At 40.8% G+C, this 27,966-nt stretch overlaps 4 protein-coding genes and 1 long non-coding RNA gene across 5 annotated transcripts; 3 read left to right on the forward strand and 2 right to left on the reverse strand.

Annotated features, from left to right (window-relative positions):
- Positions 1–2,839: 2,839 nt before the first annotated feature.
- Positions 2,840–5,227, reverse strand: LOC122394812. Its single transcript, XR_006258925.1, has 2 exons — positions 4,199–5,227; positions 2,840–4,077 (listed from the first exon to the last, which is right to left on the reverse strand). It is a non-coding gene; the product is annotated as an uncharacterized LOC122394812 (long non-coding RNA).
- Positions 5,228–7,152: 1,925 nt separating this feature from the next.
- On the forward strand, positions 7,153–10,597 carry LOC122394775 (serine protease persephone-like). Its single transcript, XM_043391900.1, has 6 exons — positions 7,153–7,522; positions 8,433–8,702; positions 8,859–9,126; positions 9,299–9,564; positions 9,841–9,998; positions 10,418–10,597. Exons 1-6 carry the CDS (start codon positions 7,432–7,434, stop codon positions 10,586–10,588), a joined length of 1,224 nt encoding a protein of 407 aa, XP_043247835.1. The 5' UTR covers positions 7,153–7,431; the 3' UTR covers positions 10,589–10,597.
- Positions 10,598–10,817: 220 nt separating this feature from the next.
- On the forward strand, positions 10,818–12,984 carry LOC122394779. The gene is made up of 4 exons (XM_043391904.1): positions 10,818–10,905; positions 11,204–11,355; positions 11,439–11,685; positions 12,330–12,984. Exons 2-4 carry the CDS (start codon positions 11,216–11,218, stop codon positions 12,975–12,977), a joined length of 1,035 nt encoding a protein of 344 aa, XP_043247839.1. The 5' UTR covers positions 10,818–10,905; positions 11,204–11,215; the 3' UTR covers positions 12,978–12,984.
- Positions 12,985–13,536: 552 nt separating this feature from the next.
- Positions 13,537–15,332, reverse strand: LOC122394777 (interleukin enhancer-binding factor 2). Its single transcript, XM_043391902.1, has 4 exons — positions 15,176–15,332; positions 14,616–14,920; positions 13,978–14,542; positions 13,537–13,841 (listed from the first exon to the last, which is right to left on the reverse strand). Exons 2-4 carry the CDS (start codon positions 14,913–14,915, stop codon positions 13,555–13,557), a joined length of 1,152 nt encoding a protein of 383 aa, XP_043247837.1. The 5' UTR covers positions 14,916–14,920; positions 15,176–15,332; the 3' UTR covers positions 13,537–13,554.
- A 4,048-nt stretch (positions 15,333–19,380) lies between these two features.
- LOC122394748 lies at positions 19,381–27,913 on the forward strand. The gene is made up of 15 exons (XM_043391848.1): positions 19,381–19,391; positions 19,452–19,967; positions 20,139–20,284; positions 20,363–20,883; positions 20,968–21,035; positions 21,124–21,352; positions 21,430–21,555; positions 21,628–22,059; positions 22,142–22,297; positions 22,358–22,817; positions 22,876–23,518; positions 23,623–26,775; positions 26,850–26,976; positions 27,481–27,623; positions 27,685–27,913. Exons 3-15 carry the CDS (start codon positions 20,226–20,228, stop codon positions 27,889–27,891), a joined length of 6,324 nt encoding a protein of 2,107 aa, XP_043247783.1. The 5' UTR covers positions 19,381–19,391; positions 19,452–19,967; positions 20,139–20,225; the 3' UTR covers positions 27,892–27,913.
- Positions 27,914–27,966: the final 53 nt, after the last annotated feature.

Genomic DNA, 27,966 nt, shown 5'->3' on the forward strand with positions numbered 1-27,966 from the left:
TTCTTTTATCTTTCATTTGTTATTCGACCGTTTTTGTCTAGGGATTTTGTCCATCTCCAGTTTCGCGCGAAACAGTCACCAGATCGTTCGTTGTCCCAGAGGTCGGCGGGGGCGCGGAACTGTCGATTTAGTCTTCTCGAACGCGTTTCACTAGGGCGTGTGACCGTGTTGTTATTCCGCGTGAAAGTTTAGGCGTTCGCGTGACGTTTCGAACGTAACTGCTCTCAGCGACACAACGCCAACCATGGGAATACTTTTCACCGACATACAGGGTGTAACAAACGTATTTCTCACGGTATTCAAGAATGAATCTTAAACGTTCGTTCTAACCTTAAATATCAAGATTCCTATATATGCCACTCGACAAAGAAAATCACGCGTCGTGAAACGATTCATTTTCTCATAAAAGATTGTGTATGATATGTACCTATGTGCCTAATATACATATATTGCATCAATCACTGCAATCTAATCGTCCAGAACACGAACAACATTTTACAAGAGAAACCAATCGTTTCTGACTTCTTGTCCCTTTTGAACTTAGAAATACAAGAAAATTTGCAAGGGATTTAGTAACAGGTTACGTCTTAACGAATCTCCAGCTAAAAAGGCGTGTGACAGATGGTTTTTTACACCCTGTACGTACACGTTGTACGAGTGCAATTAGAAGAGAACGAGAAAATGGATTGTCACCTTTCGACCATCCGACAGGTGACACTGCTGTCTCCCTCTCTTTCTTTTCTTCATACGAATCGTGATAATACCGCGACGAGAGCAGAAATTACGCAACGTTGTTTCACTCGTGCTAATCCCGCATCGATCGGTATCGTCTCGTAAATCAGTATCGGTTACCCATGCCTATAGGACATTTCTCTCGGCGTGTCGCGCCCCCCTGCACTGAAAATTTACCCACGATTTAAACAGTAACGTCGATACTCGTGTAATCCTTTCCTCTGAATTTTCACTTTCGTATATCTCCCCTCCAGCGTTGTTAGATTTTTCGACGTGAATTTTATCGATCATTTTGTAATTTTTATACGAGAACGTGTATACGTGCACACGTGTCGAGGCTTTGTTAATTTTATTGCATGTTCCGCGAACGAGCCGCCATTATCTTCGATCGGCGAGCCCGCGCGGAGATTAAAATTTCTTTCTCAAGAGTGCGTCCTATCGATCGTAATTCGACGAAATAATTTCAAGTATCGTACACCCGAAATGTACGTAGCGTATATCGATAGAAATCGCGAAAAGAATTTATTCGGGGTGCCCCGAATAAATATTTTGTGTTATCTCGGTATACAAGGTGAACGATAATATCACGATATATCTGTATCGCCTTTGAAGACATACATCTACTCGACTTGGGATCTGTTTTCGCATTTTCAAGTTCTTTTGTTTATTCTATTGTTTGATGAAAATCAGTTGACACCAGAGACGGGAACATTCTCATCTAGATAACATACTTAAATTACAATACAAATTACATTACAATAAAATTATATGTTTCACGTAGTACGCGTTCGCGCAGAATCCATTCGTTGTATGTGTTTGAATAAAATGGTACTCGTTTCTGGTCGAGGCTGTACGAATAATTGTGACTCGCGTCGCTTGAAAACGAATCATTAGGACGAGTTCTTTGCGCATGATGATTTAACACTCGACGACGAGATCGAATCAAACTCTCGTTTGCTTTCTTCTCTGTTATTTCCAAAGAAGAAGTACGAAAAGCGAGCTTTTACTGTTATTATAATTGCATGGCAGACAGCTGCGATTGCCTCGCTACGTATGACTGGCTCGTACGTGGGCGACACGCACGCGCATACGTACGCGCATCGTCTGGCTTCGTGACAAATATTCAAGAAACGAAATTTTCTTTGCAGAGACGTCGACACACGACGATGTCTTAATTCTTTGGGCAAAGCGTAGGGTTACGTGACTTACTTAGGTAAACTAATGATCGGGTCGATACATACAATAATCAAGTATCATTATCGAAGATTCATACCAAGTACTTTTTTCCCCCCCCCCGCAAGAGGGCATCGCTTTTGGCAGGGAATCGCATTAACAATAGAAAGTAACAGATCAAAGATCACATAACCTATGATAGCAGACCTAGATAATTAAAATCTGTCGATAAAACTTAATCGACGTAAAGGATATGCTAGAAGCTTTGCCCTCGACGGTTCTATAACAGAAATAAAATTTCTGAAATAAAAAGTTAGTACCACCGGTACTATTTCCCGATACCAAGTACTTGAAATTTTGATAAATATCAATCCTTACTGTCGAACACTGTGATATCGAATTGATTGAATGTCATCGATAATATCGGTATCGATCCGATCGCTAAGCCTCTGTTCTAAGATTCTCGACGCCCGCTGTACTTAAATGTTGCGTTTCATAGAGGTTTTATGTTCCTCGCGATGCCTCGATACAAACAATAATTGCTTATAATTGATTCATATGGCGACTCTGTTAAGAATTTTCGTAAAAGACGATGAATTTTTGTAAACAAATGGTACTTGTTATAGTTTATTGGAAAAAATAGCTTCGGTACGTCCACTTTTAACGAAAAGATAAAATAATATCGTCGCACGATGCGTGCGCAGATCTGCCTATGCCCAACAAGTGTTCACCGACGATCATTCGTTTGTACTTAACTCTCTCTGTCGAATTGCGCATTCGCTCGTCGATATTTCTACGTCTATACGCGTTGTATTTTTATTTTTTGAACGGATCTCTACGATAAATAGACTGCCCGGTAAATTGAACGCAGTAAATTGTTTATATGTATATATACTTATATTTAATTTTTTTCTTCTTTTTTTAATTGTCAATGTTTTATACGAAAAAGACACTCGATGATTATATTTATGTCGAAAAGGGTAAAAGCAATCTACTTATTCGTTACCGTTACCGTTACCGTTACTTGTAAGCCCCCCTTTCTGTCATCGTGATTATCTTCGGGATCAAGAACCAAAACCACTGTTCTTTTCGTACGATATCTTGTACTCGATCAACTCCAGATATTGTACACGATCGTTTGCCAATCAACGAATCGCGAATCACGGAAGAATATTACGAACGATCGGATTAAAGAGAAGAATCGATCTTCCAAACGTATTTATGCTCGTGTACGTGCAGAATATCGATCACGGTACAACAAACGTTAAATCGATAGAGATAAGCTAAGCGTAATACGACTTTGCCGATATCCTTTAGAGCGAAATAATGCTTTTCTCGCTATCTGTTTCTGTACTAATGCCGGGGTTTCATTGTAGTCGCCGGTACAGTCGCAATGGAGGCGATTCCACGTCCAAAAATCTGTATAGAAATATGCAATGTATATCTGTTCCAAGAAACTATTTCGACATTTGTTTCGAGCCGTAGAATTGCCACCTTTTCGATTATACCGCGTATTACAGGACACCCTATGTACGTATGAAATGAACGCGATATTATATACACATATGTATACATGTTAATAGTAACGGATAAACTGCAACGAGTTCGATGAACCGAGAAAAGCATGCTGTATCGTTTTCGTTCTGTAGAGCTTGAAAAAGTTGTCTCGAATGTTGCAGAGGTGGGCCTAGACTCTGGTACTGATAATCACTGGTCAGGAATTTATAAACAATAATTTGTATCGTTTACGATCAAGCTATCTTCCTATTTTTACGTATGCGTAAGACATTTTTTAATTATTTCAATATCCGGTATATCATTGTTCTGTGGTTTCGATCGAAGTCTATCAGTATCAGATTAATATACATATACTCGATGAAATTACACAGCCGCCCTCTAGCGTCTTTTGTAAGCCTGTCGCTCTACGGCTACCTTTAAAAATAGATCGTCGATGGGAACGAAACCATCGGTAATTCAATCGATAAACGAATATACGAGCGTTGCGGTGAAAGATACATAACAAAGTCGTAAATTAAGCGTGTGATGTGCCAAAATATCAACGGAGAATCGAATGCTACTCGAGTTCGTCCGAAACTAACCTACAATCTCTCGGGAGCCAAACCAGATCGATTCTGTTCGCAAAATATTCCGAATCTTAACCGAAACTTAAAACTATTTTTTGATTAGATAATATTTAAAATGATAATAATTCCAAAATTAATAACTTTTATTAAATTTAATAATTTTAATTTTATTTCCAGTTATAAAATTAAATTTACATCCTTTAACATACGTAAAAGAAAAACAATGTTTCGCGCCATAACTATCGGGAATAAAGAGCACGGAACGTTCGATTGGTTTGGCTCGTTAGAGATTTATGGTGATCTGCTGTTCCATCGGCCGGTAGTATGTATTATTTGTTGCAAAGTGTGGACGCGCAACGGAATAAAAGAGGCGTGAATCGCGACCACCAGGGGTATCCGTTCTTAGTCAAATGTAAGCGACTCGCTCGAACTAGTTTTTCCCTGCCGCGATCGGTGTGTACCTCATTAACGGAAGCACGCATGTCAAACACGGTACGCCTGCGCGTCGTAAATGTACAATTTTTCTCTCGAGAGCCGCAAGACTGATAACTCAACGCAGAAACGCGGACTCGTCGCAAAGACGTCCGTCGAATCGAGTTTCGATTAATCTTTTCAAACGATGCACACTATATATGTATATACACGTCTTCTTGACTTCTTTTTTTTTCTCTCTTTTTTTATGTACTTATCGACAAACAAATCGATCCGAAAATTTTCTGCGAAACTCGATTCTCTGTCCACGGGTCGGGTTCAGCGTTGAGTTTACACGTGAAAAATGTTTGTTTTATTATATGCTTTGCAAGACCGTACGAAGTTCCCTTTTGCACGAAACTTATACAACGTGTATCGGTTTAACTTCCTCGTTTCTTTTATTCGCCCCTCATCTCGCCCTACGCGTACTGGTACGTTAAAAGCGCCATTTACCGCGTCGTATTTTTAGATAGAGAATGTCCCTTTATTTTTAGCGCTCGATTGCCCCGACATTAGCCTCTAGGTCTCTTACCGCGTGTTAATTGTTAAAATATTATGTTATCGATATCCATCGATTATTAATCCCTGTTATTTTTATTTTTTATCGAACAATAACTACGACTGCGGATATTCATTATTGTACAAAAACGAAAACGCGTCTGTTTTTTTTATCGGATGATACAAGATGCTCATATATTCGGGTAAACGAATTGTAAATATGCTAACGTGTTATGTATAAAGTTAAATTAGCAATAAAATATTTTTAGGTGGGAAGTGTTAAATACCGTGTGCTCTATGTTGTTCCATATCATTTCGTTGAACGATACATTTTATCCTAGGTAGATAGGTACATCGACGAAAGCGAATACATCTTTAACCCTTTGCACTCCTATGTCGAGTGTGATTCGACGTAAATTTTTATCTCAGCAGCTCCTTCGTCAATTTTCAAGTCCAAACCAAAGAGATATCATACACTTGAAAATTTCAAAAAAGCGTTGGGAGCTGCTGGTAACAAAATTGAAATATAATTCGGAGTGCAAAGGGTTAATGCCAGGAACAAGTGAGTGGTCAAACAAAAAGGGAGTTTCGTTTGCGTTGCTCAATTTTCCATCATGGATGGGGATCATCAGCCTGAGAAGGCTGGTGGCGGCATCTCGAAGGTCGTAGCGGAAGCTCCCGTTGGCCATTCACTGTATGAATGTGTTGCATGCGTGAGTGGACTGGGGCATGGGATATTTGTCGCGGGTTCTACCCTTGGCCACTTAGTCCCATGTCCCAGGACCGCTGACACTAGTGACCAGGCATCTGCGGTTTAGTGTGAATGCGGTAGGGGGCAGCGCCTCCCAGCGGGAGAAGCCTGAAAAGGCAAGGCGCAGCGGGGGACACTCATGTCTCACTAGAGTCCCCCGCCAGACGTCTGAGGATAGTCATCGGGGGGTTTTAGCCGATAAAAGTACGGGCACTACCCGCCGGCGGGAGTCCACGAGGGTTTTCCCACTTAAAATTTATGCCAGTTATGATACATGTATACGCGACATGGCGTATGAATTCATTCCTAGTACGTACTCCGAAGGATACTCGTGGATTTAACCTTTGTAAGAAAAATTCTGGCCACCGCCCTTCTCAGGCTGATGACCCTATCCACCATCTGGGGACGCGCCACGTAGGGGTTCACCTTCCCCGGCCACCTGGACCATCAAACTGTCGAAAAAAAAAAATTTAAGTAGGTGGACTTTACCGACGAAATTAAAAAATTTCAAATCGTTCTGAAAAAATTATTTTTAGTCGCGGGGGTCGTTTACAATTATTTTTGATCATTAGACATACCCTCGAAATCCTAACCATTTCCGAGAAAAAAATTCCTTACTGATAATGTAACTTCAGGCCAGAAATGGCACTGCAAAATTTCATGCGTATCTTTAAAACGTTGTAACTTCTGAACGGATTGGACGATGTTAACGTTGAAAAAAGCAAATAACTCGTATTTTGATGGAGAATACGTAGCAATTCCCAAAAATTCCGAAAAGCTGTTCCTTGACCACGTAAAGTGAGAAAAACCCCATAAAAATGGTCCAATTTTCAAACAGCCATAACTCCCGCAATAGCGAATATATTTCAATGAAACTTTTTTCCGAAGTAGAGCTCACGGGTACCTACAAAAAAGTATTACACAACTTTTCTATAGCACGTCAAACAAAATTACTAAAAATGAAAAACGAATTTTTAAGAAAAGTCGACGGGGCCTAGATGCCCAAATTTTTCGGCGAAAAAAAAAAATCTCAAATCGTTCTGAAAAAATTATGTTCGGTTGCGCGGGTCAATTGCAATCATTTTTTGTGTATACAGATACCCTCGAAATCCTACGCAGTTTCGAGAAAAAAATTCGAGAAGATGTCAACATTTTTCGACAAAATTAAAAAATTTCAAATCGTTTCAAAAAAATTATTTTCGGTTGCGTGAGTCAATTATAAACATTTTTGGTGAATACAGATACCCCCGAAATCCTAACCATTTCCAAGAAAAAAATTCGAGCAAGTGCAGAAATTTTTCGACGAAGTTGAAAAGTTTCAAATCGTTCTGAAAGAATTATTTCTGTGTTATTTTAATGTTCGAGTATTTTTTAAACGCAGGAATCGAATATTACTTGATATGTGCATTCGCAAAACTTCCTGGAAACCGTTGATATTTTCTAATTCCTCAATCGTATTATCGATGATGCGAAAAACACGACATGTGATTTCCCTGGTGAAACCTGTTCGCCGCGGCGAGCAATCCGAGTATCGCATTCTAAAATGACGCGAACGAGTTCGTCCTCTTCGTTAGTAATTTCCTCCTACCACCGCCGAACCGGCGCAGAATGATGGAGGGGCGTACAAAAGTCACCGAGCAAGGAAGACGCGAAGTAGTGACCGAATCGTAAGAAAGAAGTGCAGCTGTTGGAGGTTGTCGATATCGAAACAAACTTTATCGAATGACAATGCTGTCACCGTCATCACTGTTGGTGGTGTTTTCTTTGTCGGCACTGTTGCTTTCCACTGTGCCCCATAGTGCTCTGGACGAAGGTAAAACCTCTATAGAATAATATAAATATTGGTACAATGCATTTAATACCACAGGTAAAGCCTATATAAAATAATATATGTATAGGATTAATGCACTTAATACCATTTGCATATACATATACGTATAACTGACTAGTTAGACGCATATATCATAGTAATATCGAGCCGTAATACAGATTCACTCCTCAACGGTTGTAAAATTGCGTTTCGCGCGAGGATTCGATTGCCTATTGTTAGGGGCACGGAAATTAAAAACATGACGAAACAAATAGTATGCAATTACAATTTATTTTATACCTGGAATTGTTTATTGGTCGCTATTGCCATGGAAAAAGGACCAGATTATAAACAATTTCTAATAATCTCGAAAAAATGTTAATTAGTGATTAAAAAGATAAGATAAATAAATTCTGGATATTTGTAAATGACCATCACTTTTGCAACTTATTTAGTAATCATACAAGAAGCGTTAAAAGTCGGAAAAATTTAACGAAAATATAATCAAATAATTAACATTTAATATCTTGCTGATTTTAAAGCGTTTAACGTCCGTTTGGGATCGTATACAAATGAAACTGTTTCGTCCACGACGCAACTTATTTAAATTCGTTCTATAATTACACAGCTTTCGGACCGATTATGTATATTCAATCGCGCAATTATTGCAAACGCCTTTCGGCATTCGATATCCGTAATTCAGAAACACAGAATCGAGATATTTATCGATGGTAAGTTACATCCTGCGGTACAGTTTATTTTTAGACGTTGAACTTGAAACGGTGGTCTATCGGGTGGAATAAAGGCTACCAAGAAAATGTTTTTACCGGTCTCGTTCTTGTGTTCGAATATTCATCACTGGCGGCAAATGTCCGACACGAAATCGTTACCAACGTAACCTTATAATATTCAGGTGACGCGTGTATCGTCGACAACGCATCCGGCATTTGCACGCAGTTGCTGAACTGCCCATCGGTTTACGAGGACCTATTAAAAGGACACAGCCCACGCTCACATTGTGGATATGTAAATTTCGAGCCGATCGTATGTTGTCCAAAAATCGAATCTACTACAACCACACGTAGAACTACAAGCAAAACAACGACGACGACGACGACGACGACAACTAGTACTACTACAACGCGTAGGCCCTTTACAGGCATAGGTGGCGTAGCGAGATCAAGTGAGCCCTTCTTATCTTTAACAGTCGGTAAAAGTACAATAGATAGATTTTAATTGGTCTTTATGAGACTGTCCCTTTGTATATTCCAACCTGAAAGTAAATTTTTAAACTTTGCTACACCTTAAGATTGGGATCGTAAGAAAGTTCTCGTTTCAGAATGCCAAGAATACGCTCAATCAGTGTACGCAATCGTAACCCCACCAATCTTGTCGATCCGTCCAACGCCCGTAAATATAACCTTGTGTGCACTTACGACTCGCAAGCTTATTGTCGGCGGTAAAAAAGCCGACCCGAAAGAGTTCCCACACATGGCTGCGATTGGTTACAACACCAGCGATGGGACCATCAGGTGGTTCTGCGGCGGCACTTTGATTTCGGAGAGATTCGTCTTGACTGCAGCACACTGTCTTTACAATACCAACTGGTAGATATCGATTCACATCGAGATCTAAATAAACTTTTATCCGAATAAACACATTCGTAATACGTACATGGACGAAAGGTTTATCTAGATAAAATGTTCATTCGTTGCTTGGATAGAAATGTGCTCAACGCGTCTTGAAAACACCAAGCATGAATGTTACGATCCTTTGCAGGGGAAGCGCAAGTTGGGTGCGAGTGGGTGACTTGAATCTCGAGAAAACGGACGACGACGCGAAACCAGTAGATTTAAAAATCGTCGATAGAATAAAGCATCCCTTGTACAAACGTCCGTCCGAGTATCACGACATCGCACTCGTGAAATTGGAGAAAGACGTGAAATTCGACGCGTGGAAGAGGCCCAGTTGTTTGCCGTACTCCTCGCCAGATAACGCTGGCGAGGACAAGGCAACTGCAACCGGATGGGGGCTGGTTGACTGGAGTAAGTGTAACGATCAACACGTCGACTGCCACATCAAAACCGTACAACTTTTTACGAGACCAAAGCTTGGATTTTAAACAACTGTAAACTGCATAACTTAAAATTTGCCTTCGGTACTTATTTTCGTAGCCACGTTGAACTTCGTCCTATAGAAATTTATTTAACATTTCAATTTCAATTTTAGAATAAATTGTTTTAATTCCATAGTAGGAAAATTTGGCAGTCAAAGTGTTAAACGAAAACGATATATGGTTTCGACTCGAATTTCTTTTTCAGCCGACGACGAGGCCTCGAATGATTTGTTGAAAGTCACGATCAGCCTGGTGCCTCAATCAGTGTGCAATTTAAGCTTCACTTCTGATAGCAAACTCGATCGTGGCATCGTCGACGAGTGGCAAATTTGTGCCGGTGATTTGGGAAAAGACACATGCCAGGTAATGAACTCTCACCGATTTCGATAGAATACTACCCTCTTGGTGGGGGCGCCACCAGCGACACATGAAACCTCGAACATTCAATTTTTGGTTATGTCGTTCCAGAGTTCAGATACATTCTTTAACCCCTTAACGCTCATATTTTTCGGGTTAACAAACAATGATCAGTTTTCTTTATTGGATTTGTTTCTAAAAATACGGTTTTTGTTAATTACAACGTTCTATCTAACGTATAATTTGAAGGAAAACAAATATTATCATCCCTTAAACTGTTGGATCAAAGAAATATTGTTTTCAAAACAGTCAGACTCGGGCATGAACGTTAAGGGATTAAGAGTGTACATAGAACTTCTAAAACGAGTAACAATATTATCCAAATATTTGATGTTCTAAAAATTAGTTTATTTTTCTATATATAGGGTGACAGCGGCGGACCACTGGCTATCCGAAACAACGATTACCACTGCATGTACAGCGTGATTGGTATAACAAGTGTAGGAAGAATTTGCGGTAGCAGTTCTCCCGGTGTCTATACTCGTGTTTCTAATTACCTTCCGTGGATAGAAAGTACCGTTTGGCCAAACTCGTGATACACACGATAAATGTTAAATAAACACCTCTTTACGATAGATTGTTAATGTTTCGTTTCACCGGTACGATCACCAAAACACGTGCACGCTTCGAAAATAATTTATTAATAAAATACATCTCTTCTTTGGTCGAGCCCCGAGTCTTTGACATATAGAGAGAGGCTTTACTGTTTTGAGCATTGATCTCTGGACGCGCAAGCGCCGACCGAAGGATTTCACCTAGTTTTCATTACTCGGCTCGTGTCTTCGAATCCGAACTATAATCACGGACATCCATTTTCGTTTTCGTCTAGAATTCCAAGCTGATCGTGACCGAGGTAAGAATTGTTTTCGAACCGTAACGAAACACACACAAGTGCAATCAAACAAATAATCAGGTGTATACATCGCGATCGAAATATTTTTAAAACCTTCGACTCGTTACTGACCACTTTATTTTTATGGATACTTTTAACACTAGTTAAATATTATGAAATAAACGATACTCGATCAGAGCTTCGTGTAATTCAAAATTCGTTGTAAATTTTTCCTTTCTTATTATTTTTTTGCATCGCTCGGTTCACGAAAGGAATACTGAAAGGTTAATAACGCGAATATTTTGTGTACGGTACGCAGTACGGTGACTCGATGTCGGCGATTCTCGACACGTGCGGAAATGGTGCCGGTTCTCCCTCGATATCGAAAGCAGAAGATAATTTGTCGAACAGCGATGGTCCGTTGATCAAAAGTTGCGTTCGTCGGAACAGTTGCAACAGCGTTCATGCAAGGTAAAACGACAGATTATCGGGCAGCCTTGGGCGCACGATTAGAAGGAATTACGTTACGTCGAAGATTTGGCGTTTAATTTCAGTTCTGAAAACGTCGATCGAGCATTGACTGTCGCTTCGCACGCGATGTCAACGCCTAACGAGAAATCAACGAAACGACGTTATTGTCTGTGGACGTTGACGTTCATTCTGTCGATAATAGGCCTGTGTAATCTTTTCCTCAACATCACGGTGATCGCCGTGTTACGAATCAGCCAAGGAATGGAGGCGATGGAAGTGATACCTGACGAGAATCTTGTCAAATTTTACGGAAAGACCGACTTGGACAGGGTCAGATAGTGGTGTATAGTCGGTAGAAGAGACATAGCGAACTTGCACGTTAAATCAGTTTTCTAACATGTATTCAGGACTGTTAAAGATGTAACCCTAAATGATGAAATTTTCTACGCTCCCAGAAATTCGCTGGATCTCTTGCACCGACTGTACATGAGAAAAGTACTCTTGTATATTTATGGTTAATGGAACTACCATGCTTTACAGAAATACTTGGCCATTGATCGACTAGTTTCGTTCGATCGATCAATTTATTAAACGACACGATTGAAAATTTAGACGTCTCAGGCAACGGCGATTAAGATTAATCGCTTACGATAATTAATTACTAATTAATTAATGCTTATCGTTCGCGACGATTGATGACTAAACTAACCTTTATTTACTAACGATTAATCTTCAATGGATAATAGTGTAAATTTCATCAATCGTAAAATGATCATTTTCAACAATTATTTCTTGAATTAGGACAACGAAATAATATTTTAAAAATAAATTAATAAAGTATTTTAAAAGAGTCTAGATCCGTTCAAACATTGCTATTTTTGTACCTTACTTCCGATGATTGAGTTTCACGAACGAAATTAGTCGAAAAATGGCCAACTATGCTTTGATTAAAATCTGCCAAACACTATTCGCAGGTGTGTTTGCAATCGGGAGTTTGTCAGAGTTACGGTGACGAACCGATGGAGATCTCTGGAGACGAAGCTGGTGTGCAAATAGACGTGAATGGTCGACGATCGTACGAGGAAACGCTTGCGAAAGTAACAGTTTTGCCAAACGGTACCACGATGTCTCGAGTGGAGTCTTTCGAGATCAAAGATCCCAGAACTGGCATAACGTATTTCACCACCAATTTTCCGAATTTCGGTTTACCGGCTGGCGTACAGAAAATAGACGTGAAAATCGCAGAGACTTACAGGATAACATCGCCAGTGAACGAGAGTCTAACTGTTAATTCCGACGATCAGATTTCTATACATGGCGCTGAAGGCGCCACCATGGAAAGCAAAGATATCGTTTGGAGCGCGGATACTGATATATTTTTAAAGAGCGCCAACGGAAGCATCGTTCTCGACGCTAAAGATGGTGTTTCCATAGACGTTGAAAATATTCCTGTTGCGCCGATGTTCCTGCAAAATCCAACCAGCCACGAACAGTACAAAGTCTGCATCTGCATGCCGCAGGGAAAACTGTTCAAAGTACCAGTTCGTACAGGCACGAACAGCCGATCGATAAACTGTGCTCGCGTTAACAGGACTCCGGAAAATGATCCTTGCTCGCGATAATTACGATCGTGTTATTTGATCGAATTTCACGCATCCAGCACTGCCAATAGACGCACGAACTGAGATACACGCAGCGTTGAGCATCGATCGATTAATTCTCGTACAATTAATCCCTTACAATTTTAATTGTAACCGTGAATCGTTGCTTCGATTAATATTTGCCCAACGCTGAATACACGTGGCTTAGTTTATTGGCTACTAGTGCTTAAACACTATAACCAGTTCTGTACGAAATAATTCTACGAGACAAGAACTGGAAGCATATGTATATTCTAAAAATGCGTACATAAACGTTATTTGAGTTTTATTTTAGATATCGAGTTCATTCAAGCTGCAACTTGCAATCCTGTGAACGTCACGTACAATACCACACACAATTACATTTAAGTAGACACGTCGGCACTAATTATTATTGTTACTGTTAATAAAAAAATTCGTGTGCAATACTGAATACATTAATTTTCATATCTGACGATAAGAAGTACGAATAAATTGTCATCGTAGAAAATGGTGCAGATTTCTAGTCCTCTTGTAGAAAGAACATCGAACAAATTTAGGAATTGTATCAGATTAATAACTAAGCACTTTCTGTTATCATATCTTCGTTGCTCTCTTCCATATCTTCTTGCTGCTCTTGTTCCGTAGGAGGTTCGTATGCCTTGTCCAAGGGACTAGCGACCACACCACCTGCCCATACGCTCATTTCCACAGCGAGTTTATTAGTACCCTCGAGCAATGGTCTGTATCCTCCATGGGCCAATATACGTAACAATGTTTGAGCTGTCAGGCATACCAAATCTTGTTGTTCCAAGGTCATGGCAGTATGTACACGTATATTACCACCCTCGCATGGATCAGAAATACCTGAATAATATTACAACACTTACATTAACGCTTTTGATGCCACGTGGGTCGTATACACCTCTCACTCTGAACATTCCATTCATGCCAGTTGATGTTTTCGTTATTAAATGTATTATTTTAAAAAAAATAATCTTACCGGCAGATCCTGGAAGGAAAAGTCCAGAAGCAAGTAATTGAAGCACTCGCTTATATGCTTGGTTTATCGGCAATGCTTGTCTACTAGGATTGTTCATGATAGCGCTATGTGCCAACAAATCCAACATCCAAGGGGATAAGGGTTCTAGGCCTTCGAATCTGCTTCTCAAGTCTCTAAGTAATCTTATTAAAACCTTTATACTGGAATGATGAGCATTTTCTTCGAACCAGCGGGAATGTCTAATCGCGGCGAGATGACCTTGGCATATCTTTACGTCCAAATGTTGATCCGATTCTAATTTACGTAGGTTCTGGTGCAACGTGGTGATCAAAACTCGCACTGTAGCTTCGTTATTAGCGATATCGAAACCTCGCTCCGTTTGAGTGAGCCTGAAAACTTCTTTCTGATTAACAGCCTTTAAGTCATTGTTAACTTTTGTACCAAGCGCTTCCACCGCCGTCTTGGTAGGCAACGTTTTAAGAATTACAACAATATCGGCTACGTTGTGCCCTTTTATCATCGTTCCTTTTTTAAAGCTACCAACTTGTCTTACCTCCTCCAATTGCTACAAAAGCAAATTATTGAACGATAAAATGGAAAATAAGATTCGTGTAACCAAGTAGGAAACTTATACTTACACAAGCTTCGAAACTTCCTGGAGTAACCAATAAATTATCGAGTACGCTTTGTAGCTTAGTTACGAGATTTAAAATGGAAGTTTGCTCTTTTGGAGTAGGATACATGTCTGTGTTCTTTTTCAAAAGAGCCATATGGAAGTCTGATTCGTCGGGAGCCGGTTTCACACGTGGAAAAGCCGCTTCGCATAATGTATAATCGAACGGAAGACGAGGAAGGAACTGTTTCCTAGGAAATCCCATTCCACGTCCCATACCGCCTCTGCCGCCTCTGAGCATTCCACCTCGACCACCTCGTACCATTTTGTCTATCCACATAAGTAAAAATTCGAAATTTATTAACAATTTGAAAATATTAAAAATGTAGCATCCCTCTTAAAGCGAGTTGTTTACAGATCAATAAATTGAATAATACTCGAACTAATAACCTGTATTTAACAATAATATAAGAATTAATAGAAATTTTAGAGAAAAGTTAACCAAACTCTGCCGGCACCATTTGTAATCAACGCAGAGAATTAGGCTAAAATCACGTACATATAAGAAAAATATATCAAACTTACCAGAAAATAGAAAAGGATGCTTCGAATTAAAATATTTCACAATATTTGGTCACTAATTCTTATTCTGCACTTCGTACAAAATCGTCACAGAACTTCAAACAACGTGAATAAATGTAAAACAGCGGCATCCAAGCATTCCAAGCAATCCACGCTACTGTACCAGTGCTGCCAGACTGAGCACCGGGTGCACTACTCACACTATGCCAGATCACGCGTAACTGAGCTCGTGGAGTTTCGGAGTCGACAAAGGCAAACTGCGCATGCTCTCTCTCTCTCTCTCGATTCTCCGAAGCTGAGAGTCGAGAGAGAAAGGCTCGCGTTTGCCTTATCGTAACGTGCATAGCAATCATACGAAAATGTTAAATGAAACTAAGAATTTTTCGATCTATTATATTTGATACATCATGTACCGCTGTTTGAAATTATTTCTAGACAAGCATGGACATTCTGGCCGTCGATAGTGGTATAGTACATCATAAACTAACATGTACTTTTGAATTTTCCTCCAAGCCTCTGTTGACCACTCCTGATATTTCTGACAACGTATAACAATTACTACGGGTTACTGCCAACCTCTTCAAGCCCCTCCTGGCTTCTGCTGACCACCGCTTATATTTCTGACAACCCATAACGATTACTACTGACTTCTGTCAGCCACCGCTTGCCTCTGCTGGCCGCTGCTGACCTCTCCTGGTATTTCTGACAACGTACAACGATTACGACTGGCTACTGCTTGCCCCTGCTGGTCTCTGCTGTCCCCTACTATCCCCTACTGACCCCTGCTGGTCTCTGCTGGCCCCTGCTGACCACTGCTGGCCTCTGCTTGCCCCTGCTCGTCTCTGCATGCCTCTACATCCCTCTGCTGGCCACTGCTTGCCCCTGCTGGTCTCTGCTGTCCCCTACTATCCCCTACTGTCCCCTACTGTCCCCTGCTGGCCTCTGCTGGCCCCTGATGACCACTGCTGGCCGCTGCTTGCCCCTGCTCGTCTCTGCATGCCTCTACATCCCTCTGCTGGCCTCTGCTGGCCTCTGCTGGCCCCTGATGACCACTGCTGGCCGCTGCTTGCCCCTGCTCGTCTCTGCTGTCCCCTACTATCCCCTACTATCCCCTACTGTCCCCTGCTGGCCTCTGCTGACCACTGCTGGCCGCTGATTGCCCCTGCTCGTCTCTGCATGCCTCTACATCCCCCTACTATCCCCTACTGTCCCCTGCTGGCCTCTGCTGGCCTCTGCTGGCCCCTGATGACCACTGCTGGCCGCTGCTTGCCCCTGCTCGTCTCTGCTGTCCCCTACTATCCCCTACTATCCCCTACTATCCCCTACTGTCCCCTGCTGGCCTCTGCTGGCCGCTGATTGCCCCTGCTCGTCTCTGCATGCCTCTGCTGACCTCTGCTGGCCCCTGCTGACCACTGCTGGCCGCTGCTTGCCCCTGCTGACCACTGCTGACCCTTGTTAACAACTTCTTCCATGATATATGTATTAAAACATTGTATAATGTAAATCTATTGCAATAAATGATATAATTACAAAGAATTCTATGTGTTCGCATCATCATTTACCTTCCTTTCCTTTCCTCTTAGTTATAAGACTCCCTGAAACTCCGTGGTGTTCCTGAACCCACTAGGAAGTCCTAAAACACCTCGGAACCTAAAAATTCAGAGTTTCCAAGAATTTTCGGCGTTTCCAAGAAATTTTCAAGAAATTCCAAGACTTCCCGGCTGTTTCAGGACATTCCAGCTGTGTCAGGACTTTCCAATTGTTTCAGGGCTTTCCAATTTTCGAGATTTCGAAAATTAAAAGTCGTTTCAGGGTTTCCAGCTGTTTCAGGCCTCTCCATCTGTTTCAGGACTTTCCAATTTTCCGGGATTTCGAAAATTAAAAGTCGTTTCAGGGTTTCCAGCTGTTTCAGGGCATTCCAGCGGTTTCAGGACATTCCAATTTTTCGGGATTTCGAAAATTAAAAGTCGTTTCAGGGTTTCCAGCTGTTTCAGGCCTTTCCATCTGTTTCAGGATATTCCAATTTTCCGGGATTTCGAAAATTAAAAGTCGTTTCAGGGTTTCCAGCTGTTTCAGGCCTTTCCATCTGTTTCAGGACTTTCCAATTTTTCGGGATTTCGAAAATTTAAAGTCGTTTCAGGGTTTTCCAGCTGTTTCAGGACTTTCTAACTGTTTCAGGACTTTCCAATTGTTTCAGGACTTCTAAATTTTTGATTTTGCACTTCGGGAATCCAAGTTTAACCGGAAAAACGGTCTTAAAGCTAAGGCAATGATTTGGAGAGGAAAAGGAAGGTAAAAATGAAGAGAACACATAGAATTCTGTGCAGCAAGGGCCAGCAGGGGACAGCAGAGGCATGCAGAGACCAGCAGGGGCCAGCAGGGGCTAGCAGGGGTCATCAGAGGCCAGCAGGGGCGAGCAGGGGCCAGCAGGGGACAGTAGGGGACAGTAGGGAATAGCAGAGGCATGCAGAGACCAGCAGGGGCAAGCTGTAACAAGTAGTAATCGTTATACGTTGTCGGAAGCATCAGGAGTGGTCATCAATGGTCATCAGAGGCCAGCAGAGGCAAGCAGAGGCCAGCGGAGGCCAGCAGAGGCCAGTGGAGGTCAGTGGAGGCAAGTGGAGGCCAGCAGTGGCATGCAGAAGCAAGCAGAGGCCAGCAGGGGCAACGAATAGCAAGTTGGAATCGTTATACGTTGTCAGAAGTATGAGGAGCGGTCAGCAGCGGTCAGCAGGGGACAGTAGGGGACAGTAGGGGATAGCAGAGGCATGCAGAGGCATGCAGAGGCAAGCAGAGGCCAGCGGAGGCCAGCAGAGGCAAGCAGAGGCAAGCAGAGGCAAGCAGAGGCAAGCAGAGGCCAGCAGAGGCCAGTGGAGGTCAGTGGAGGCAAGTGGAGGCCAGCAGTGGCATGCAGAAGCAAGCAGAGGCCAGCAGGGGCAACGAATAGCAAGTTGGAATCGTTATACGTTGTCAGAAGTATGAGGAGCGGTCAGCAGCGGTCAGCAGGGGACAGTAGGGGACAGTAGGGGATAGCAGAGGCATGCAGAGGCATGCAGAGGCAAGCAGAGGCCAGCGGAGGCCAGCAGAGGCAAGCAGAGGCAAGCAGAGGCAAGCAGAGGCAAGCAGAGGCCAGCAGAGGCCAGTGGAGGTCAGTGGAGGCAAGTGGAGGCCAGCAGTGGCATGCAGAAGCAAGCAGAGGCCAGCAGGGGCAACGAATAGCAAGTTGGAATCGTTATACGTTGTCAGAAGTATGAGGAGCGGTCAGCAGCGGTCAGCAGGGGACAGTAGGGGACAGTAGGGGATAGCAGAGGCATGCAGAGGCATGCAGAGGCAAGCAGAGGCCAGCGGAGGCCAGCAGAGGCAAGCAGAGGCAAGCAGAGGCAAGCAGAGGCAAGCAGAGGCCAGCAGAGGCCAGTGGAGGTCAGTGGAGGCAAGTGGAGGCCAGCAGTGGCATGCAGAAGCAAGCAGAGGCCAGCAGGGGCAACGAATAGCAAGTTGGAATCGTTATACGTTGTCAGAAGTATGAGGAGCGGTCAGCAGCGGTCAGCAGGGGACAGTAGGGGACAGTAGGGGATAGCAGAGGCATGCAGAGGCATGCAGAGGCAAGCAGAGGCCAGCGGAGGCCAGCAGAGGCAAGCAGAGGCAAGCAGAGGCAAGCAGAGGCAAGCAGAGGCCAGCAGAGGCCAGTGGAGGTCAGTGGAGGCAAGTGGAGGCCAGCAGGGGCAACGAATAGCAAGTTGGAATCGTTATACGTTGTCAGAAGTATGAGGAGCGGTCAGCAGCGGTCAGCAGGGGACAGTAGGGGACAGTAGGGGACAGTGGGGGATAGCAGAGGCCTGCAGAGGCATGCAGAGACCAGCAGGGGCAAGCAGTAACAAGGAATAATCCTTATACGTTGTCAGAAAAACCAGGAAAGGTCAGCAGCGGTCAGTAGTGGCCTGCGGGGGATAGCAAAGGCCTGTAGAGGCATGCAGTGGCAAGCAGAGACCAGCAGGGGCAAGGAAAGCAAGTTATAATCGTTATGCGTTGTCAGAAGTATGAGGAATGGTCAGCAGAAGCGAGCGGAGGCATGCAAAATACCGTAGTAATCGTATTACGTTGTCAGAAATATAAGCGGTGGTCAGCAGAAGCCAGCAGAGGCTGGGAGAGACTGGCAGTAGCCAGTAGTAATGGTTATACGTTGCCAGATATATCAGAAGTGATATCGGAAATAATATACGTATGTACGTTCATATATAGGAATAATGAAAATGAATTTCTTTTCGTATGCCGTTGACAGGAGGTCGGAGTTCAGTTGTGCAAGAACGAGAAGGCAATTGTGTGTGAGCCTTTCTCTCTTGACTCCCACGAGGCGGTCCGAAAATACTTCGGGTAGCTTCGGAGAATCGAGAGAGAGGGGGCATGCGTCAGTTTGCCTCCGAAACTCCACGAGCTCAGTTACGCGTGATCTGGCATAGTGAGTAGTGCACCCGGTGTTCAATCTGACAACTGTACATTCGCCGTGTGATAATTTTCAACGAGAACCTAGATCACCAAGATGTTCTACCAATATATCGTTAAAGCGATATCTCAACGCCATCTGGTTATAATCAGTTTATACTTATACGCGCTAGTTTAGAATTATGCAGGATGCGAAACATCGTATTATGTATTTGGAAAAAGGAATAAATGCATCTTGCTATCGAAGATAATCGTCTTGAGGAAAACACTCTTTATACTCCAGTTGACTTAAGAAAAAGATGCATTCAACGAATGAAAGGAATATTAAACCATCTTTAAAATCATACTTTTACAGGTAATATTCTTAATATAAAGGAGTTCGACTGTATGTCTTTAAATCTTCTTGGAATCTTTTCATCTTTGATGAACTACCCTGTATAACATAGCATCTGCAGGCACATTCATTATACTAAACTTTAAACTGACATTAACTTAAACAACCATTATACAACTTTTAAATTTACAGGTATAACATAACACAAATTATATGGAACCCGAACAATGAGCAACGTACAATTTCAATCTCCATCATCATTTGCTTCATTCAGCCGCAATGTCTAGTTCCATAAGATCAAAAACATATCGCACGCAACTTAGATCAACACGCAAAAGGTAAACATAACATTATTTATTGCACACATAATTTGAAAATAATAAGAAAGTATACAATTATCAATTTCTTCTAATTAGGAGGTACAATGGAAAGGATATGACTCTAAAACCTTTTGGATTTTGTTGTTCTGTCGATAAATTCGACCCATTAACGGAATATAACAATCCAAAATCACTTCATAAGTCTTTGTTAATGTCTGTATATAGAATACACGAAAGACCTACTTTGAAATTTCAAGCACAATTTGCCGATTCTTTTGATTCTGAACAGAGAAAGAGAAATCCAAAGGCCAAACTCTTGGATATCGGAGATCGTAAACATAAGATGTCTACAAAGCAAAGGCAATTCTTGAGTAGTTTGCATAATCCGCATAATGATTCGCATCCGCATATGCGTGCGGGATCTTCGCGCGATGATCTTACGGATCAACACCATATTGAAAACCTGCACGATAAACAAACAATACATCTCCGTCGTGGACCATTGCAATGGTATCTAGAAGATGAGGTTGCATTTGCAAAAAATATAATATGGGAACAGAAACAAAAATTGTACAACAAAGAAATGGATAGAAATATCCGTATTGGGAAACGAAACTGTAAATATATGCATTTTAAACTTGGTAGTTTTATAACTCTACCAACCAAACAAGATTTGACAAATTTGTAACTCTTTTTCATAGATAAACTTTTTATGGAAAAGGAAGTAAACACTTATCCACGATGGTATCAAGATTTTTCCATCAATCAAGTACAGTACTTAATAATAACACTATATGTACTTTGGTTATTATCTAAATTAAAGTATCGACCGAATAAGAAGTATTTTTAAATCACAGATGAAAAATTTAATGATGTTGCAATGTGTCATGCATAAAGATTGCGAAGAAATGGTAACAGGACGTACGCAAAGAACACTTATAGCAATTGGAATAACGTCTACATTTTTTGTACTTGCACCAGATGTCATTCAAAAATTGCATGGATCTCACAATTGCAATGCGATTGAATTTTTAAGGGAAATTTACAAGATATTAACAGGAAACTATTTCGAAGAGGAAGGATACAGTTTGTTATATCATTGTTACGGAATCAATTTTTTAAGAGAATATGATTTGCCCTACGTTGCGTCATTAATATTTCAGGAAAAGTTTACGACTGCAACGAAAGAATAATTTTATCAGCTATCGCGTTTTTAACTTTGCCAGAAGCTGTAATCGAATTGCATGAAAGATTACCGCCCGTGATAATGCCAAAGTTACCTCCTAAACGTAATGACTTCTTTTATTAATGTTTTATTAATGTTCGAATTAGAGGATAAATGTATATTATTTGTATTTCAGCTGCACCACCAACACCTCCAGTGAGACAAAAAATGGGATCGCCATACGAAGAAGACCTATTCCTGTGCCCCGATTGGGCTTCTTATTATAATCGTTTACAAGACTGGCAAAAACAATGCGAATTAACACCAATACCAAACATAATATTGCCACCTAAAGATTGCATTTTAAGAACATATCAGAACACAGAAATTGACTTTGACGTTAGAGGAAACAGATCTAGCAAATTTCAGAATTTTTCTCAAAATAATCAACATAATACTTCGGTTGAAAACGAACAAGAAAAGAACATTTCTACCAATACTTCGGTTAAATTAGGAAAGAAAATGTTTGCTAATACTTCCATGAATAATCCTTCTAATAATCCTACTAATAATCCTATTAAAGGAAAGCAAAAGGCTAGTGTCTCTAACAAAAAAAAATACAATATAGGTACGCTACTTTATTATACTTTTTTACTTCATGGAATGTCAGTTATAAACAATAACTGTTCTTACATTAGATAGTAAAAAAGATGAGAAAGATAAACAATTGAATTTAGTAAATAGTACGATAAGTACAGAAGAACGTGCTTTTGATAGTCCACGATTGCCCAATGGAAGCAAAGTATTCGATTTCACGATCAACGGAATCAGCGAACAACCAGGACCAGTCGAGTACAAAATATGTGGTATGTTATTTGTTTGAGTAAAAATGAAACGTATCTGATCGTTTTTAAAATGTATTTCAGGAGTTCTACAACCACCTCAGCCGAATAAAAAATCCTGGCTTGGCGAGAAACATGCACATTACATTATATCTGGCGCGGCCGACGATCCACCAACGTGTCCGGTAACTTATGAAATGACCGGTGTGGCGAATGTAACGCCGACTAATAGCAACGAAAGGTTCTTTGCTGTACTGAAACTTGGAGACGGGGATAAGAAAATTTATCCAAGCGGCAGGGAGAAGCTATCCCCGAAGTGGCAAGAATGGTTGCAGAACGCCGACGAAGAGTTTCGAGGAGTGGAAAGAGAAGCAAATCGATTGATAAAAAGTATAGAGGCTATAACAAGGCTGGTGTTTCCAGGGCCTACGTGCGATAGCTGTTGCTCTTGCAGGCAGACTAGGAAGTCATATTTTAAAGCAAAGGAAACTAAATCGCCTTATTTCGTGATAGACACTATAGCCGAAGATAATAACAAGAACAAGTAAGAGGAACGGTAGTGGAAAATAATGAAAACATTCTTATAATGCTTTTTGTAACAGATGTATCGTAGGATCTATGGCGATGCATTCTCCAGCGCCAACTCCTCCAGAATCGACGGTTAATTTGTTGGAATATATAGCCTCGGAAGATGTTCTGCAAACGAATGTTCTTATAAATGGCGTCACAAATGAAAAAGGCGAAACGCAGTACTTTATCTCCGGTGTGAAAGAGGATATCGTAAGGGTGCCAGGTCGTGTCGTTGAACATCCACCGCCAAGACCACCCAGAAATGTTCCAGCATGCGTATGCGCGATTCAGCAGATATTCAGTAAAGGTTTGGATTCGAATGTGAGCCACGATCACATACCATGGACGAAAGAGGACGGTTTGTGTTTTGGTAAAAAATTCAGACCCGACGAGGCTCCTGCTTTCTCCTGTAAAATGTATCCCGGAGATAAATCGTGCAGAAGGAACCCGTTTATGCATGAGATATTAAAATTAAAGAGAAGAGCGGAGAGAGCGAAACAGAAAGCACTGGAGGTTGCTTCCCCGAAAGAAAAGAAGATGTACAGTATCGCAGATTTTCAACCATGCGGTGATGAACATGGCATGGGTATTTGTGGGGGGCCGTGGGGTGCATTGCACACTTTAACACCGGAAGAATTAGCAGAGCAGGAAAGATTGCGGAAAGAGATATTGAAAGTATGCTTGATCTCTGTGAAACTAAAATTTATATTTTAATCTATAATATATGTGTAATTAAGAACTTCATTCGTAACTTGTACATACATGATTGAATTGTTCAGGGTCCTCCGTGCGGAATAAGACCTGGACGAGCTGTCTGCGAAGGACCTTTCGGCGAGCGAATACCGCTAAAATTGCAAGTTGGAATAGAAGAAATTCCGGGAGAATTCGACGAAGAGGATCTTGAAGATGAAGAAGAGACGGAAGCGAAACCGGAAAAAGCTCCTGACGAAGTTAAAAAGAAAGAGAAGAAGCGAGATAAGAAATGTCACATGAGTCCAGAGTCTATAGCGGTCAGAGAAAAGGTAGTGGAGAAAAAAGTGGAAAAATTCATCCCTGATCCTACCTATCCTGGCTATGACGATCCGTGGAACATATTTCGTACAGCACCGTCGGAAAAGGAATCTGAAACAGATTTTAAAAAGTTATTGAAACTCAGTTCTCCAAAACTACCAACGAAACCTGTAGAAACTAAACCATTGGTAAATGAACAGGATGAAGTTCAACCATCTTCGCCTCAGAAAGATGTTTCAAAACCTGTTATAAAAAAAGATAACGCGAAAGTACATCCCAGAGATTCAAGAAAAAGGTCTCCGGACCCTAAACAAGGAAGCCTGACTGCAGAAATGCCGAGAAAACGTGTACCTGAGAAACTTGGAAGCGACAAAAAAATGATCAAGAAAGGACCGCAATTGAGTGATAAAGGAGGCGCTCAAGAACCCTTTCCAAAATCTGCAAAGACTGAAAAAATACTTGACAAAGCAATGGGAAGTAAAATAATCGATAATAAATCTTTAGAAACAAAAGGAAGAAAAAATAAAGTGATAAATGACAAAACTATGTCGTCTAGAAATTTTAAAATGAGGAGTGAATTTAAGCAAACCATTGAGAACACGACATCGAAATTTAAACTGGAAAAGACTGGTTCGTTTCCTACAAAATCGAGCAAGAAATTTAATGGAAAGTCTAAACGGGACGAAAGGATAATATCAAGGAAATCAAACGATAATAAAACCAGAGTCAGTGAAAAGACAGCTACTCGCCACGTTACTCGCCAAAAATTAAATAAAAAATCTAAAAGAAGATCTAATAATACAATGAATATTGAAATTGATAAACGAGATAGGGAGAAGGTAAAAATAAAAAAATTAAACCGAAAACAAATTCTATCGACGAGTACTGGCAGAAGAAAGATAAGCAAATCGCTCAATTCGAGAAACGTATCCGTAAAACGAGATAGAAAGAAAGACGTAGAAATTGTTCAGGGCAGTGACATTGATCCGAGGAAACAAATACTGAATTTAAAAGCCATGCTAACATCCTCTGAACTGTATCCTCACGACGTTAAACCGGTAGATCTTCCTGAAGAACCACCGAGAAAATGTACATTGGAATACGATGATACAGAAGACACAAATGGTTCAATAAAAATTGAAAAAGAATCAGATACTCAATTACCGAGCAAAGGACCTTGCGGTTGGAAAACAAAGTCGGAACAAGAATTGCCGACAAAAAAGACTTTAGTTTATCTGACTGAACCGGATTATCCTCCAGAAACGATACCAGTACGGCCAGGAGGAAAACCGTGTATTTGCCGTGAAAATAGGAACAAGAAGAAAGTACTATTGTACAATATTGGTGGGTTTTTGGGCGGGAAAAAAGACGACCAAGAAGCGGAAAAGTTACTCAGAAGAAAAAAAGACGAGGTCGAAAAGAAAATGCAAGTTATAGATGGTGTTATTTATTACACACCGCCGCCAAGTCCACGGAGAAGCGACGAATATGTACCTGAATACGATCTTTACGAATCTCCGTACGACATGTGCCTCACTAATCGTAAACACTCGAGTCTAAAATTCCTTAAAGAACACAGCGGACCGAAGGATTTAATATTAAAAGCATTCAAACACAATGTATCCTGCGGTTGTAACGAATATGTAGATGTGTATGATAATCAGACTCCAAATCGAGACGACGAAGAAAAAGAAACGATAAAAGAATTTGATAAAACTAGACAAACATTGATAGAAGCAAAGCCACAAAAGGAACGATGGAAATTAGCACTTAAGGACACAGGATTGATCGATTACTTCACGCGATGCAGAGATAGTATGCCTTGTTGGTTGAAATGTAAGAAGTTTAATAGAGTAGGCTGCAAATTACCACGGCCAAGACTTAAAATAAAAAGACCAGTCTGCGAATGTAAATATGAGAGAAAGATACTTGAACAGAAAGAGGAAAAGATGAAATGGAAAGAACGTCGGCAAAGGCTGAAATCTTTAAAGAAACAACCGTTCATGAATATCGTGGATACTTCAAAACCAGTGGTGGTGGATACAAAATTGATGATATCGGGTGTAAAAAGAATTCCAAAAGAAGACGAATACATAGACGATGTTAAGTATTGTATAACTGGTGTTTCTGAAAATTATACCGAATTACCACCTGAGCCTGTAATGGGTGGTGTACAAATGTCTACACCTATACATACACCCGAACCAAGTATCGAAGAAGTACCATGCGTGTGCCTCCATCGACACTGGTCACCCACGAATATTCCCCCTGGTCCACTACCAACACCAGAAGAAATTATGCTTGCAGAAAAGAAACGAAGACAAAAAGCTGCGGAAGAAGCGTATAAACAAATTTATGCTCCCCTAGAAATATACGATACGCACGGTGGTCATAGTTGTAAAGAGACTTGTAATCCAAATTCTGTTCCAGAAAACGATGAAAGTATAGAAAATAGTAGTAAAAACACAACAGATAACGAGACTAAAACCAGTGTAAAATATCCTGTTAAGCAGACGAAACAACAGTTACGAAATAAAAATAAATTGGTCGTTAACGATCCAGTAATGCAAGAGAAGCTGAAGAAAGATAAAGATGTCAGAAATGAACCAAATGTACAAAAAACTTCACATAATCCTCGAAAGCCCGAATATAAACGAACAGAAAGGAATGCACAAAAAAGTTCATATAATCCTCGAAAGCCCGAATATAAACAAATAGAAACAAATGTACAAAATAGTTCGTACGTTTCTGAAAAGCCTGATCACGAAGAGATTGAAACCAGTTTGGAAAAATCGTTGCACAATTCTAAAAAATCTTGGTACAAAGAAGTAACTGCGAAATCAAACACAGAACAGATTTCTGATACAGAAAACAATGAAAGTTCTGACGATACTGAAGTTGATGTGATGACGATAGCTCAGGTAAAATAATTTTTCTATCGATCCTCGATTCATTGATATTAAACGTAATAACTTTAGAAACATTGAATAATTAGAATGAATTAAAGAAAATGGCAACAGAAGGATTTCTTTTTGCAAAACTACCAAAATGTTTCTTAATGCCACAGTTGCAATATTGGTTGATGTATAGACAAGGAATTGCTATTGACAATATAGATAAAGGTAAGCAATATACTTGATCATCGGTGTGAAAATAAAACCTGGAAGGTATATAAACATTAAAAACTCAATGTTTCCCGCTTTATTCCCATTTAAAGCTTTCAAGACCTTACCTTTTTGGATAAATGTGTTTTTTTGTAATGAAGTAGAGTAAATAATAACGGTAAAATACCAGTATAAGTCTCAGCGTTAAACCGGATAAGTTTCCTGATACATTTGTTCGTATCAACAAAAATAATTGATACACAATTTATTTGCTTATTAATTTAACCTGTCCCAATGCCAAATATTGTAATTACGGCCCTGTTTGGTTTCGCTGCACAATACTAAGAATAAGTTAGTGTGCATGGACGTTATGTGTCACATCACCCACAGAGGGTGTCGAGAAGTCAGTCCCCTTTTCCTTTCCCCCGGTACCCCTCGATTCTTATCATCTCATCCGTCTGCAATACTTCCGTATCATTCCACGCACCTTTAATACTCATATCACGATCTTTTTTTTTTTAGACAATTCAGTGCACAAAAGTGTCATGATGTGGAATGTGCTAGATGTAAGAAAGTCATCAAAAGTCGAACCCCCGTCGTTAAAGCTAACAAAAGTCGAGCTTCGAGAATTGACTTTTGATCGTGCAGAGGAAATGAAAGAAAAGGTTTGCCTATGCGACAACAAAATCACAGTTGTATCGCATAGATCATTGTATTTATTTGTAGATCGAAAAGAAGAAAGAAATATTTTACAGTAAAGTTCGTAAGGAACGCGTTTTGTATTCGCGGTCGATGTGGAACACGGTAGACTATGGAAAATTTCCTTCAATGTCCTTCAAGGAAGCATATTTTACCTACATGGCTAACAGAGAGGCGGATGGTCACGTTTATAAACCGTGGCTTTCTTACGAAGTATGCGATATGACGAATTAAAGAAATCGTATTAAAATGTTTTAACAATTCTACCTTCCACGAACCACGTCGTTACGATCAAATGAACGGATGAGA

This window comes from Colletes gigas, unplaced genomic scaffold, assembly GCF_013123115.1.
Source record: "Colletes gigas isolate AHSC1104 unplaced genomic scaffold, ASM1312311v1 Colletes_gigas_Sc00004, whole genome shotgun sequence".
Lineage (NCBI taxonomy): Eukaryota > Metazoa > Arthropoda > Insecta > Hymenoptera > Colletidae > Colletes > Colletes gigas.